Raw genomic sequence first — 14,480 nt, 5'->3', positions numbered from 1 at the left:
TTTACACTCCGACCAACAATGTATAAGCCTTCCTTTTTCTCCACAACCTCACCGGCACCTGTTTTTTTTTTTTTTTTTTTTAACATTTTAGTAATAGCCATTCTAACTGGTGTGAGAGGGTATCTCATTGTGGTTTTGATTTGCATTTCTCTAATAATCACTGATGTTGAACTTTTTTTATATGATTGTTGGCTACATGTATGTCTTCTTTTTAAAAGTGTCTGTTCATGTCCTTTGCCCATGTTATTGGGCATGGGGTTGTTTTTTCTTGTAAATTTAAATTCCTTATAGATGCGGAATATTAGACTTTTGTTGGATGCAGAGTATGCAAAAATTTCCCCCATTCTGTAGGTTATCTGTTTATTCTTTTGATAGTTTCTTTTGCTATGCAGAAGCTTTTTAGTTTAATTCAATCCCATTTGTCAATTTTTGCTTTTGTTGCAATTATTTGTGGTGTCTTCATCATGAAAACTTTGCCCATGCTTATGTCCTAAATGGTATTGTCTATTAAACTAACATTGAAAATCTTCACAGAACTGGAAAAAAACTATTTAAAAATTCATATGGAACCAAAAAAGAACCCAAATAGCCAAGGAAATCCTAAGCAATAAGAACAAAGCTAGAGGCATTATGTTACCTGACTTCAAACTATACTACTGGGCTACAGTAACCATAGACCAATGGAACAGAATAGAGAACCCAGAAATAAGGCCACATACCTACACTATCTAATCTTCAACAAAGCTGCCAAAAACAAACAATGGAGAAAGGACTCCCTGTTCAATAAATGAAGCTGGAATAATTGGCTAGCCATATGCAGAAGATTAAAACTGTACCCCTTCTTTACACCATATTCAAAAATTAACTCGACAGATTAAAGACTTAAATTAAATAATTATTTTATAAACTTTGACTATTAACTCCTTATCAGATATATAATTTACAAATTATTTTTCTCAATTTGTAAGCTGCTTTTTCATTTTGCTAATTGTTTCCTTTGCTGTGCACTAGGTTTTTAGTTTGATGTAGTCCCATTTATTTACTTTTGCTTTTGTAGCTGAGCTTTTGATGTAATATCCAAAAATAATTGCTGAGGCCATAGCCTGAGCTTTTGATGTAATATCCAGAAATAATTGCTGAGGCCAATGTGAAGGAGATTTGCCCCTATCTTCTCTTCTGGAGGTTTATGATTTCAGATATTACATTTAGGTCTTTTATCCATTTAGAGTTGATTTTTGTGTGTTGTGTCAAATAAGGGTCCAATTTCATTCTTTTGCATGTGGTAGAACAGTTTCCCCAGTGCAATTTATTGAAGAGACTATCCTTTCTTTATAGTAACCTCTTGGTGCCCTTGTTGAAAATTAATTGACCATATATGTTTAGATTTATATCTGGACTCTTTATTTTCTTCCACTGGTCTATGTGTCTGTTTTCATGCCAGTATTATACTGTTTGGATTACTGTAGCTTTGTGATATAATTTTAAATAATTAGGAAGTGTGATGCCTCTACTTTTATTTTTCTTTCTCAAGACTGTTTTGCTATTCAGGATCTTTTGTGTTTCCACACAAATTTTTTTTTCTATTTCTGTAAACAATAACATGTGAATTTTGATAGGGATTTTAAAAAATCTATATATTGATTTGGGTAATATGGACATTTTAATATTAATTATTTTAATCCATGAACATAGGATATGTTTTCATTTATTTGTGAATTCTTTAGTTTTTTTATTAATGTTTTATAGTTTTCAGTGTGCAGCTCTTTCATTTCCTTGATTAAATTTATTCCTAAATATTTTAAGAGCATCTTTTATTCATGTAAAACCAAATATACCACAGTACTAGTAGTCTACAGCATGTATGTTAGTAAATGCTAACCTTGTCAAAAGTCTCTTACCTTTTATTCTATTTCTTAAGACAAAGTGGTCAGACATTTTTCCTATGGGCATCAGATAAAACAATGCTGTAATTCAAATTATGTAATTCCAAAGGAATAAAGCTGCCAATCTCCCTCCCTATAAAATTAAAATCCATGACCACAAACCATCCCTTCATGTTAATTGGTAACTACACATTAGATTCCTAATATAGTTAATGTCCTGATTTATTGTTTTCCTCAATAAACTTAATTCCTCAAAATATACAAAATAAATTACACGTTAACAATTCCAAGATCATTATAAAACAGACCCTCTCCCTCACATTCCTCTCAGCCCTACGCAGTGGTTTTCACCTAAGGACATGCTTGGAATCAAGGTTTCTTTTCTCCATTTACAATCTGGTACTGATACGACTCCCTCAAGCATTTCTTGTGTTAAATTCTTATTTTTTCCAACTCAAATATGGATAAATTCATTATGTTTTGTCCTTAATGTGTCCCACCTATACCAAAAGCTACGATTTAAACATACATGAATCTTAAAAACACAAGTCATAAATGTAAAGCCAATGTATCTTGATGCAATTCTCTTACAAATTAATATTTCTCCAGAAAAATTAGTTTGTGAAACCTAATGCATGCACTATTGCCTAGGATTATAGTGCAATTCATAACTGTAGATGAAAGCAGGTACATATTGTTTTGTAGGGAAAAGTAGAAAGTATTTAGATTTAAAGACCAGCTTTAAGATTGATTTACTTTTTCTCTGAAGGTGTGAATTACTCATTGGCAGTAGTTTGGAATAAACTATGTGTTAACTATAAATACAACCGGAAAAAATTTCTCAGAAAGATGTTAATATGACTATGATTCTCATATCTTAATAAATGTTAGTCAACCATGCATAGGTTCTTCTCTCCTGAGACTAGGATTTGAAGCATTTCTGTATATTAGTAAAGTTTAAAAATTTGTGGCTGTGGCAGCATCTTTTATTCTATTCAGTTTGGGTTTACCATGAATATTTTAAAACATTTTGATTTATCTTAAACATTCAAGATTTGCTCCAAGGCCTACTTCATGTGGTATAATTGACAACCTGTCCTACATTGAGTGTAGGCTCTAATTCTCATTTGTGAAGTATATTCCACATTTGTAATAGGCAATTCCCTAAGCAAAATCTTTGGCATTGCATTCCCAGCTATTCCATTATTTTTCTCCTTTCTTTGCATATTTCCAATCTGGCAGCCCTCCACATCTTTGTTAGCTATATATACTCTTTCCCTCCACCAAGACTGTTGAGTCTGCTTGATACTAGGGAACTCTTTAGGCCTTCAGGATAGCTTTTTCATGCTTTCCAATTTTAGCTCAGCTGAAGAATTCTTCTCCAAAAATTTCTGAAGAGAAACTCCTGTTCTGATCTTTCCCAAACATATGTTGGAATTCCAGTGGGAAGCAAAATCTTTACCCCCAGGAGTTCCTCCATCCTCAAATGTTGAGTTTCTGCACCTTGGGTGACCTGTCCCACTTCCATGCTAACACGAATACCAACTTCTGCTTTCTTGCTGTAATAAGGCATTATCTCTACTTCACATATTTTCCTCCCAATTTAACACTTCATGATACCTCTGAAATGTGTGGCTATTTCCAGTCATTCTCTCTCATATGCAGGATTAACACTGTAGACTACATTTGAATTTGTTTCATTTTGTTTGCACACTAATTCCCAAAGGCTTTTTACCTGAAGGAAAATGTATTTATCTACTGTCTATGAAGTCTTCTTGCAAATGATCCCTTTCTTCAGCATGACTTCCTCAACTGCACTAAGAATTTGTATTACACAGTAGATGCTTGTTGACATAGAATGGAAGTTGACTGCACTTCTAGAAAACACCAGCAATTCTTGCTCCATTCTACTCTGTGTTAGAGATCTACTAAACTGCTTTCCCCTCATCTCCAGCTAGCATCACATCCAGCTAACACCAAGCATGCAGTAAATGGCATGTCTGCATTTTCTTCACTGGCCCAATGTTTCCACATTAGACTGAAAAAACTGAAGGGCATCGATTTTTTTTCAGAATATATGGGCAAATATAAGTTGTTTCAAGTCACCTTATTCCAATGTTATCTTTGAAAAGCTCAGCCTATATTTTTGTTGTAAATTTTTTTTTCAAAGAAAAATGAACTAAGTATAATTAGAAGTGTATTCCATTTATGTCCAATTATCCCTCATCCCCTGATTATTCCACCTGCTTGAAAATATTTTCCCAAGTGGCATGGGAACAACAGTGCCATACTTAATTACTACCACATCCTTACCTTTCTTTTCCCAGGGCAGCTGAGTGATTAACTTTTGCATCAGAAAGGCTTGAATTCAGGTCATCGTTCTCTCCTATTATAAGTTATGTGACCATGGGGAAATTATTTAATTCCTCTGAGTCTTATATATAAAATCATCATCATCATGATTACTTAATTCATAAGATTACCATGACAATCAAGTGAGATAACCTACAGCATGTACACAAGAAAGTTAATGTCCCTCCACATTCTTTAAAGTAATTAATTATATCACCAAAAGGTGAATGTTAAAATGCTGGATTTCTAAGGCTTAGTCAGAAGACTTCTAGAAATTAATCTTCAAGTTTTAGTTGGATATTAATATGAATATTAATAAGATGATCTGGTGATTTGTTATACTCCTGATGACTGTTCATTCTTTTTATAGGATTGAAAGTCACAACCACTGATGTCAGGAAGAATGAGTCCATCATTTCAAACGTAACAGTAACAAGTGTTACACTTCCAAATGCTGTTTCAACATTACAAAGTTCCAAACCCAAGAGTAAGTATGAGGATTTGTGCTGAAGTGTTAAACTAGTGTGTTGCATAAAACTAGTTTCAGAATGTTTTCCAGCATACAACTGCCAAGGAGTTATGCCCTGCTTAAATTGTCTCTTAATCTCTACCCAATAGAACAATCATTTGGCAGCCTCATCTTTTACAGTGATACCCTATCCCACTGCAGCCACAAAGGAATGGGTCACAAGGAAGATTAATGCAAGACTGGGCAGTAATCTATGATATTACCTGGCACTAAAAGGACAGCTCAGCCAACAAATTAGACAACTTAGATGAAATGAAAAAATTGTTAGAAAGAAAGAAATTGCTAAAACTGACTCAAGAAGATATGGAAATCTGAAAAAACCTATAATGATTAAAGAAATTGAAATAGGAACTAAAAATATTCCTATGAAGAAAACCCCAAGCCAAGATGGCTTCAATTGTCAATTCTATAAAGCATTTCAGAAATAAATCATACCAACTCTTCCCAAACTCTTTTAGAAAGTAAAGGAGGGGAAAACACTGCACAAATAATTATCTGAGGCTAATGTTACCCTGACACCAAAGCAAGAAAAGAATGAAAAGAAAAAGCAAGTAAAGAAAACTATAGACCAATATGGCTCTTAGACATAGATGCAAATATCCCCGATAAAATATTGCAAAAAAATCAGTAACAAGTAAAAAGGAATATAAAATATGAACAAGTCAGATTTATCCCAGAAATGCAAGATTAGTTTAACATATGAAAACCAAAGAAAGTAATACAACATATTAGTAAAATCAGTACATGTAGAAGGAGCATTCGACAAAATCTAACATTCACTCACATTAAAAACTCTCAATAAACTAGAAATATAATGAAATTTCCTCAACTTGATAAAGGGCATATACAAAAAGCCTACAGCTAACATCATACCTAATAATGAAAGACTTAATGTTTTCCCCTTAAGATCTGGAACATACCAAAGATGTCTGTTCTTATCAGTTTTATTCAACATTATAGCCAGAGGTTTTAGATAGTACAATTCAACAATGGATAATACATAGATACATTTAGATTGAAAAGGAAGAAATAAAGCATTTTTTATTAGAAGACTACATAATTATCTACGTAGAAAATTCAAAGGTTCACTATAAAACTAAAACCACTAAAGAGCGGTTTGTAGCACAGGATATAAAATATATAAAAATAAATTATATTTTTATATGTTAACAGTGGCAATCCAAAATAAAATTAAGAAAATAATTCCATCTTCAATAGCATCAAAAAGTATAAAATATGTAGAAATAAATTTAACAATAGAAGTGCAAGATTTATACACTAAACTATAACCTATTTTGGTGAGAAATTAAATATCTAAAGATACATTACATGTTTATAGATTAGAAACCTCAATATTTTAAATGATAATTCTCTCCAAGTTGATCAATAATTGATTAATATATTTAATGCAATCCCTACCAGAATCCCTGTTTTTTTAAAGAAATTGATAAGATGACCCTAGATTTGTACGGAAATAAAAAGGACCTGGAATAGTCAAAACACTTTTGAAAAAGAACAAAGTTAGAGGACACAACCCAATTTCAAAACTTATTCTAAAGCTATTGTAATCAAGCATGAACCTCAAAAACATTATACTCAATGAAAGAAGCCATACACAAAACATGACATGTGGTATGATTCCACTTACAGTAAATATGCAGAAAAGACATTTTATAAGGACAGAAAGCAGATAAGTGGTTGCCTGCAGCTGGAGATGGGAGTGGGGATTGACTCTAAATAAGCTCACAGGAGTTTTTCGTTTGATGGAGCTGTTCTAAAACTAGATTATGTTATGATGATGGTTGTACAACTCTACAAATTTACTAAAAATTATTACTTGTATTCTTAAAATGAGTGCATTTAATGGTGTGTAAATCATATTTTTTATAAAGCTTTGTTGAAAAACAGAAGGAAAGAAAATGATGAGCTTAGCCAATCAAATTTTCTTTCTGAGTAGTTTGAACTAGAAAACCCAACAAACAAACAGCAGGAGTTAGCTACGGGAATTGAAGGTGCGAACTTTAGTAGTGGGAGTCTGCGGTAGTCATGGCAATTCATGTGCATACCTATGGCATCCAGAAGCAGTTATTATGAGTAAACAAATTGACAGAAAAGAATGGAGAGTATGTTGGGAGATAGGAATACCCTGTGAGCAAAATTAAAATGTTTGTGCGAGGCAGAGAGACAAGTAGAAGCTAGAACTCCCATAATTTCTGACAGCTTTCCAGTTCCAGTTTTCTCACAACAGGTACTTCTCACATTCTGGACTCCATGATATAAGTAATTTCTATGTATAGTAAACACACTTGACTGGAAGAGTTAGGAATATAAGTAATGGGTGCATTTTTGGTGTATCCATAGTCCTTACTAAGAAATGGCTACAGATGACTCATAATGTCTAAGTCTTTTCTTGGGAAATCTCTAAGGTAGAAAGAGATGACAAGTAGAAATTGTGGCTGTCCAAGACCTACTTTTGTCTAGAAACTTCAGAAACATAAATTGTCTCTTTTTTATTGTAATCATCTCAAGCACAACATACAGAAGTTTGCCTAGAAGGAGTCTAATTTCACACCGTAATTGTAAACTACTACTTCTTTTTAATGGGACAGTCACCCCGTAGAGGAATTTGAAGAGCAGAATCATCTCTTCTTCATATGAATAACATTTTCGTGTAGTAGTGGTTTGGTTTCTGATAAGTAGAACCTATTTTGTAAGTAATATATATCTAAAAGGCACCTTCAGGAAACCAAAATTCATCTACGTATAATATGATGGCCCCTATAAAATAAAAATAAAACTACTATATATATATATATATATATATCTGCAAAGTGTATAGCAGCTTCTGGAAAATTAAACTCAAATAATTTGTATCCTGCACTAAATACTCACCCATTCAGTGACTTGTGAGGAAGAAAATGTCATTCACGGACTGTGATTTATTAAACCTATTACATACATTTCAGAAGTATGTGGTCAGCCCATGAGTCAGTTAAGACTTTTAATTCCACTTCAATTCATGAAGTAGAATGCTCTCTGCGTCTCAGTTCTGGGGACTGTTGTATTGATTTAGCTTCTAAACTCAGTTTAAAATGGCTTTCTTCCAAGTAGTTTAAAAAATACATCAAAGCCATTTTCTTAAGAAATGAAACACTCTGGAAAGCAGGATAATGAAATAAGCGTATTTACTGTTGTCCATTGCTTTTGTTATTTGACAAACAAGTTTTATACAAAATTTTTTAGAATTTATTATTACATTTATTTCTGGGTCAGCCATTATTCCCTAGATCCCTCTCTTTTCTCAAGGTGCTTATTGCCCAACATGGACCCTACTTGATATAATGTGTTTGCACACATTTCCATTTGCCAAGTGATGAAACCGGGACCTCTCCCAGATTCCTGGTTAGCAGAGCACCACTCCCTTTCCGTCCATCACACATAAACACTTTTAGGATTAATGGATACAGGACAGAGAGATAGAGACAAAACAAAACAATCTACTGTTGGTTAAATGTTGAACAGCTGAAGATTCAGCTCCCTCTTAAACATCTGGGCAATGGTTCCTTGGATAGGAAATATCAGACAAGTACATTGTGGGTATTTCATCTAAAGATGAAAACAAGTACAGGTTTAATTTAGAGTAGAAGAGTTAGTGAGATTTGTTGCTTTATTCCCTAGAAAGTTGGAATTCAGATCAAAAAAGAAGATCATACTCAAAACATTTCTCTCTAATCTTTTCCTATTCTTTTAGAGGGGTGTGTATTTTTCCTATTTAAAAGGAAACATTTTCTAGAATCCTAGAATTTTTAAGATAGAACTTCTCATTAATCTAGTGCTCTGACTTTATTATTTAAAAAATGTGGGCTTTTTGAATTAAAAATTATCTTATTTACTAAAAATCTTTCAGAGGATTATCTATGTACCTGGCACTATTCTGGATTGTGATAAATCGTTGTATATTAGACAGACCATGCTATCATGAAATTTACCTTCTAGTGGATGAAAAAGATAAATAAGTTAAATATTAATAATTCAATATCAGTGATACTCTAAATAATAATAAAACAGTAAAAAAAAGCAAGTGGTGATGGTAGTGCCAATTTTCATAAGGTGTTCAAAGAATCCCTCTCTGAACAAGTGCCATTTGGAAAGAGAACTAAATAAAGTCAAGAAGTGAACATATGGATATCTGGGAAAGAGAATTCAAAGAGGAAATACAAAGTGCACAGGTGCTGATATGTGGGTGGATTTAAGTTGTTTGAATAAAGAGGAGTCATCTGTGGTTGATTGGAAGGAATGAAGGGAAGAAAAGATAGCACATGCCATTAGAGCAGGAAGAAGGGGTCAGTCCAGACAGGGCTACATAGGCCATGGTAAGGACAGTGAATTTTATTCTAATTGGATACACAATGTGATGGAGAGTTGAGAGCAGGGCAATGATATGATATTATTTACATTTTCAAAAGACCTAAATTGTAAACCTACTAGAAGAAAACCTAGGAGAAATGCTTCTTGACATTAGTCTGTGCAATGATTTTTCAAATATAACATCAAAAGCAAAGGCAACAAAAGCATAATTAGACAAATGAGATTGTATCAAATGAAAAGGCTTCAGTGCAGAAAAGGAAACAATCAACGGGGTGAAGAGATAACCTATTGATAATGGTTTGGCTGTGTCCCCACTCAAATCTCACTTGAATTGTAGCTCCCATAATTTCCACGTGTCATGGGAGGGACCTGGAGGGAGGTAACTGAATCATGAGGGCAGGTCTTTTCCATACTGTTCTTGTGACAGTGAATAAGTTTCATGAGACCTGATGGTTTTATAAAAGGCAGTTCCCTTGCACAAGCTCTCTTGCCTGCCATCATGTAAGACGTGACTTGGCTCCTCATTAACCTTCAGCCATGATTGTGACGCCTCCCCAGCCATGTGGAATTGTGATTCAAGTAAACCTCTTTATTTCATAAATTACCAAGTCTCAGGTATGTCTTTATTACAAGTGTGAGAACAGACTAATACACCTATAAAATGGAAGAAAATATTTGCAAACCATACAAATGTTAAGAGGTTAACATACAAAATATATAAGGAACTCAAACAATTTAATAGCAAGGAAACAAATAACCCAATTTTAAAATGGGCCAAGGACCTGAATGGACATTTCACAAAAAAAGACATACAAATGGCCAACAGACATATGAAAATATGCCCAACATTACTAATCATCAAGGAAATGCAAATTAAAACCACTATGAGTTATCACCTCATACCTGTTAGAATGGCCATTATCAAAAAGATGAGAGATAAAAAGTGCTGTCAAAGATATAGAGAAAAGAGAAATCTTGTATACTGTTGATGGAAATATAAAATAGTGTAGCCATTGTGGAAAACTGTATGAATATTCCCCCAAAATTAAAATTATAGCTATCATATGATCCAGTAATCCCACTTCTGGGTACATATCCAAGGAAATAAAATTAGTGTGTCAAAGGGATATTTAATTCTCATGTTCATCACAGCAATATTCACAATAGACAAGATATGGAATCAACCTAAGTGTCCATTAACAGATGAAGAGGTAAAGAAAATGTGGTATATATACACAATAGTATACTATTTTGCCTGGAAAAAAAAAGGAAAACCTGTCATTTGCGAAAGCATGGATGAACTTAGAGGTCATTATGCTAACTGAAATACGTCTGGCACAGGAAGACAAATATTGCAAGTTTTCCCTTACATGTGGAATCTAAACATGTTGAACTCATAGAGATAGAGAGTAGAATGGTAGTTACTAGAAGCTGGAGGTGGGGAGTTGGGTAGGGTGGGAATGAGAAGATGTTGGTCAAATTATACAAAGTTTCAGTTAGACAGGAGGAATACCTTCTGGAGACCTATTTTACAACCTAATGTCTATAATTAATAATAATGTATTTTCTACTTGAAAATCACTAAGAGAGTAGATTTTAAATGTTCTGACCACAAAAAAACTAATAAGTATGTGAGATTATATGTTAATCAGCTTGATTTAATCATTCCACAATACATATATATCTCAAAACATCACATTGTACACCATAAGTATATATATATGGTGTACACACACACACACAAAATATTGTCATATACTGAAAATACTAGAAAACAACCTGTCTGTCTCTCTCTCTAGAGATGAGAGAGAGAGAGAGAGAGACAGAGAGAGAGAGAGAGCATCTGAGGGCAATGGCTCCAGCTAGGAGGAGTTGTCCAACTTAATAAACTAAATAAAAGAAGTCCTACAAATTCATGTAATTCTCAAGAAAGAGAAAGCCAAAGAAGACTTGCCATCCACTGGAAAGTCAGTTTAATACTGATTTTTTTTTCATGTGGATTTGCCTGCTTCTCTAGCTCAACAGTGAAATCTTTCAGGGCAAAGAACCTCTCTCCATGCTGAACAGAGCCTCTAGCACCCAGGGGAAGGCTAAATGTTTATGAGGTTTTACCATCAAGACAGAACATGATAAAGGAAGTTTCAAACCACAAAAGGTGGAGCCTTCTGAGGAGACAGAGTTTTTTTGTCTAGTACTGAATAAGTTTTGAGGAGTAAGCACCAGCTGCAAAGAAGGGAGGAGTCATTTTGGGAAAAGGAAAACTGTTTGAGTGAAGGTCAATTGAAAAGAAGATAGAGTATGTTTGTTGTTGGAATACAGGCTGTTTTAAGGCCTTCTGACTTTAGGTCCCCCTTCTCAAACATTGAATTGCCCCCACATCCTATGTTAACTGAATTTATAGATTATAAGTTATAAAATTATAAAAGTTATAAAAACTTATAAAAATTTATCAAAAGTTATAAAAGTGATACAAGTTGAATATCCCTTATTCAAAGTGCTTGGGATCAGAAGTGTTTCAGACCTTAATGGATTTTAAGGTTGTATGCATTTTGTAGACACATTAGGCAATCATTTATCAATTTAGATTTTGCTGATTTTTTTGTATAATGGAGGCAATAATTCTGTGTTTGAGATCTCAAAGATTTCACTAGGCCCTTGGAAATATTTTAGGCCCCAGATACCGTTATCAAAGAGCCTAGCAGTTAAAACAGCCCTAAAAATAAAATAAAATAATGACATAAAATAAACCTCCCAACAAAGAAAAGCTCAGGTCCAGATGGCCTCATTAAAGCATTCCACCAAAAATTAAAGAAGAATTAACACCAATCCTCCTCAAACTCTTATAAAAAAATAAAGAGAAGGAAACACTTTTTTTTTTTGACAGAGTCTTGCCCTGTTGCCCAGGCTGGAGTGCAGTGGCACAATCTTGGCTCACTGCAAACTCCACCTCCCAGGTCCAAGCAGTTCTCTGCATCAGCCTCCCGAGTAGCTGGGATTACAGGCACCCACTACCATGCCCGGGTAATTTTCGTATTTTTAGTAGAGACGGGGTTTCACCATCTTGGCCAGGCTGGTCTTGCACTCCTGATCTCATGATCCACCCACCTGAGCCTCCCAACGTCCTGGGATTACAGGTGTGAGCCACCACACCCAGCCAGGAACACTTTCAAATGCATCCTATGAGACTAAAATTAGGCAGATACCAAAATCATTCACAAAAACTACAAGAAAAGAACACTGCAGACTAATATTCTTAATGAATATTGATGCAAATACGTTCAACAAAGTATTAGCAAGCCAAATTCAATAACACATTAAGAGGATTAGACATCTTGTTTCAAGTGGCATTTATTTGTGGAATGCAAGATGGTTCAACATAAGAAAATCAATCAATATAATATACCACATTAACAGAATGAAGGTCAATAGCCACATGATTATCTCAATTGTTGCAGAAAAACATTTGACAAAATTCAACATCTTTTCAGGATAAAAATGCTCAATAAACTATAAATTTTTAAAAATTGCCCCAAATAATAAAGTTCATATATGAAAAGTCCACAAGTAACTTTATAGTCAACAGTACAAAGTTGAAAGCTTTTCCTACAAAGCAAATGATGTCCACTCTCATCACTTCTATTGAATATAATACTGAAAGTTCTATTCAGAGCAATCAGGAAAGAAAAAGAAATTAAAAGCAGTCATATAGAGAAGGAAGTAGTAAAATGATCTCTGTTCTCAGATGACATGATCTTATTAATAGAAACTAATGATCACACAAACACACACACACACACAACCAAACTATATGTTGCTTAAAAAAGACATACAACAGTTAAATTTAAAAGAGTGAAAAAGGATATACCCTGAAATAAATACATCTATATCAGAAAAAGTAGAATTTAAGGCAAAAAAAACTAAATCGAAATAAATAGGAACATTTCATAATACTAAAATATTTAATTTTCCAGGAAAATAAAACAAGTTAAAAATTTTACGTTATCATATAGCATGAAAATATATAAAGCAAACATTTAGTGAAAAACACAAATCCACAATTCTCATGAAAATTTTAATATACCTTTCTCATTAGTTGACAAAATATAGGCATTGATGTAGCATAAATCAATACGATTAACAAACAATTTAATGGAAATATGTGGAACACTGCCCCTCAACTACAGAAAGTGAACTATCTCAACTACAGAAAGTGAACTATTTTCAGGTAGATAAGAATTCGTTACTATCATAGATCATAGCCTGTGTCATAAAGCAAGTCTCAACAGGTTTTAAATGATTTAAGTGATACAGAGTGTGTCTCTTGATCAAAGAGGAATTAATCTAAACAAAAAAAACTAAAAGATAGCTCTATGCTGATACATTTTAAACTACAGTAACTTATGTGTCAAAGAAGTAATCATAATGACAATCAGCAAATAGTTTCAACTGAATGATAACAAAAATATGCAGTACCAAAACTGGCAATATAATTAAAGCCAATCTTAACGGTAAAATTTATAGCTCTAAAATGCATATATCAGGCAGGAAAAAGAATGGTTCAAACTTAATTACTGCCATCTCAATAAGGCAGAAAAAATAAATAATAAACCCCCAAAAAATTGAAGGAAGAAAACAATAAAAATATGAGTAGGAATTAATGAATTGGAAAGCAAATGTACCATAAAGTGGATCAACAAAAACTAATATTTTGGGTTTTTCAACATGAATGCATAACAATAGAAACTAGATAAGTTGGAGAGAAAAAAGACCAGAAAAATAGAATAAAACATCAGTGAGGTGTGGGACAACCCAGGGGCCTAAGATACATATAATTTCAGAAGAAGATGTGAGAAGGATGGACCGAAAAGATGTTTGAAGAAGGGCTAGGTGTGGTGTCTCACCCACCCCAAAGTAGTTCCAACACTTGAGAGTCCAAAGTGGGCAAATCACTTGAGCCCAGGAGTTTGAGACCAGCCTGGACAACATGGTGAAACCCTGTCTCTACAAAAAATACAAAAATTAGACAGGCATAGTGGCAGGCACCTGTATTCCCAGCTACTTGGGAGGGTGAGGCAGGAGGATTGATTGAGCCAGGGAGATCGAGAATTCAGTGAGCCATGATTATGCCACTGCACTCCAGCCTGGGTGGCAGAGTGAAACTCTGTCTCAAGAAAAAAAACAAAAGAAAAAACGAACAAAAGGGAAGATAATCCAAGTGTATAAAATTATAAACCCATAGATTCAGGTAACTTAAAGAGCCCCAAGTTGAAGAAAACTATACCAAAGCACATCATAATCAAATCATGGAAAACCGGAGATAAAGAGAAAATCTTTAAAGAAGCTATTGA

At 33.8% G+C, this 14,480-nt stretch overlaps 1 protein-coding gene across 2 annotated transcripts in view; it reads left to right on the top strand.

Moving 5' to 3' along the window:
* EMCN (endomucin) overlaps positions 1–14,480 on the top strand; it is a 128,508-nt gene that overhangs the window by 47,730 nt on the left and 66,298 nt on the right. For both annotated transcript variants that reach the window (XM_003829944.5, XM_003829945.4), the window contains exon 4: positions 4,606–4,722. In XM_003829944.5, the coding sequence (XP_003829992.3) occupies positions 4,606–4,722 (117 nt within the window). The remainder of the gene's footprint in view (positions 1–4,605; positions 4,723–14,480) is intronic.

The sequence above is a fragment of the Pan paniscus genome, chromosome 3, assembly GCF_029289425.2.
Source record: "Pan paniscus chromosome 3, NHGRI_mPanPan1-v2.0_pri, whole genome shotgun sequence".
In the NCBI taxonomy this organism is placed as follows: domain Eukaryota; kingdom Metazoa; phylum Chordata; class Mammalia; order Primates; family Hominidae; genus Pan; species Pan paniscus.
This window is presented reverse-complemented; position numbering and strand designations above follow the sequence as displayed.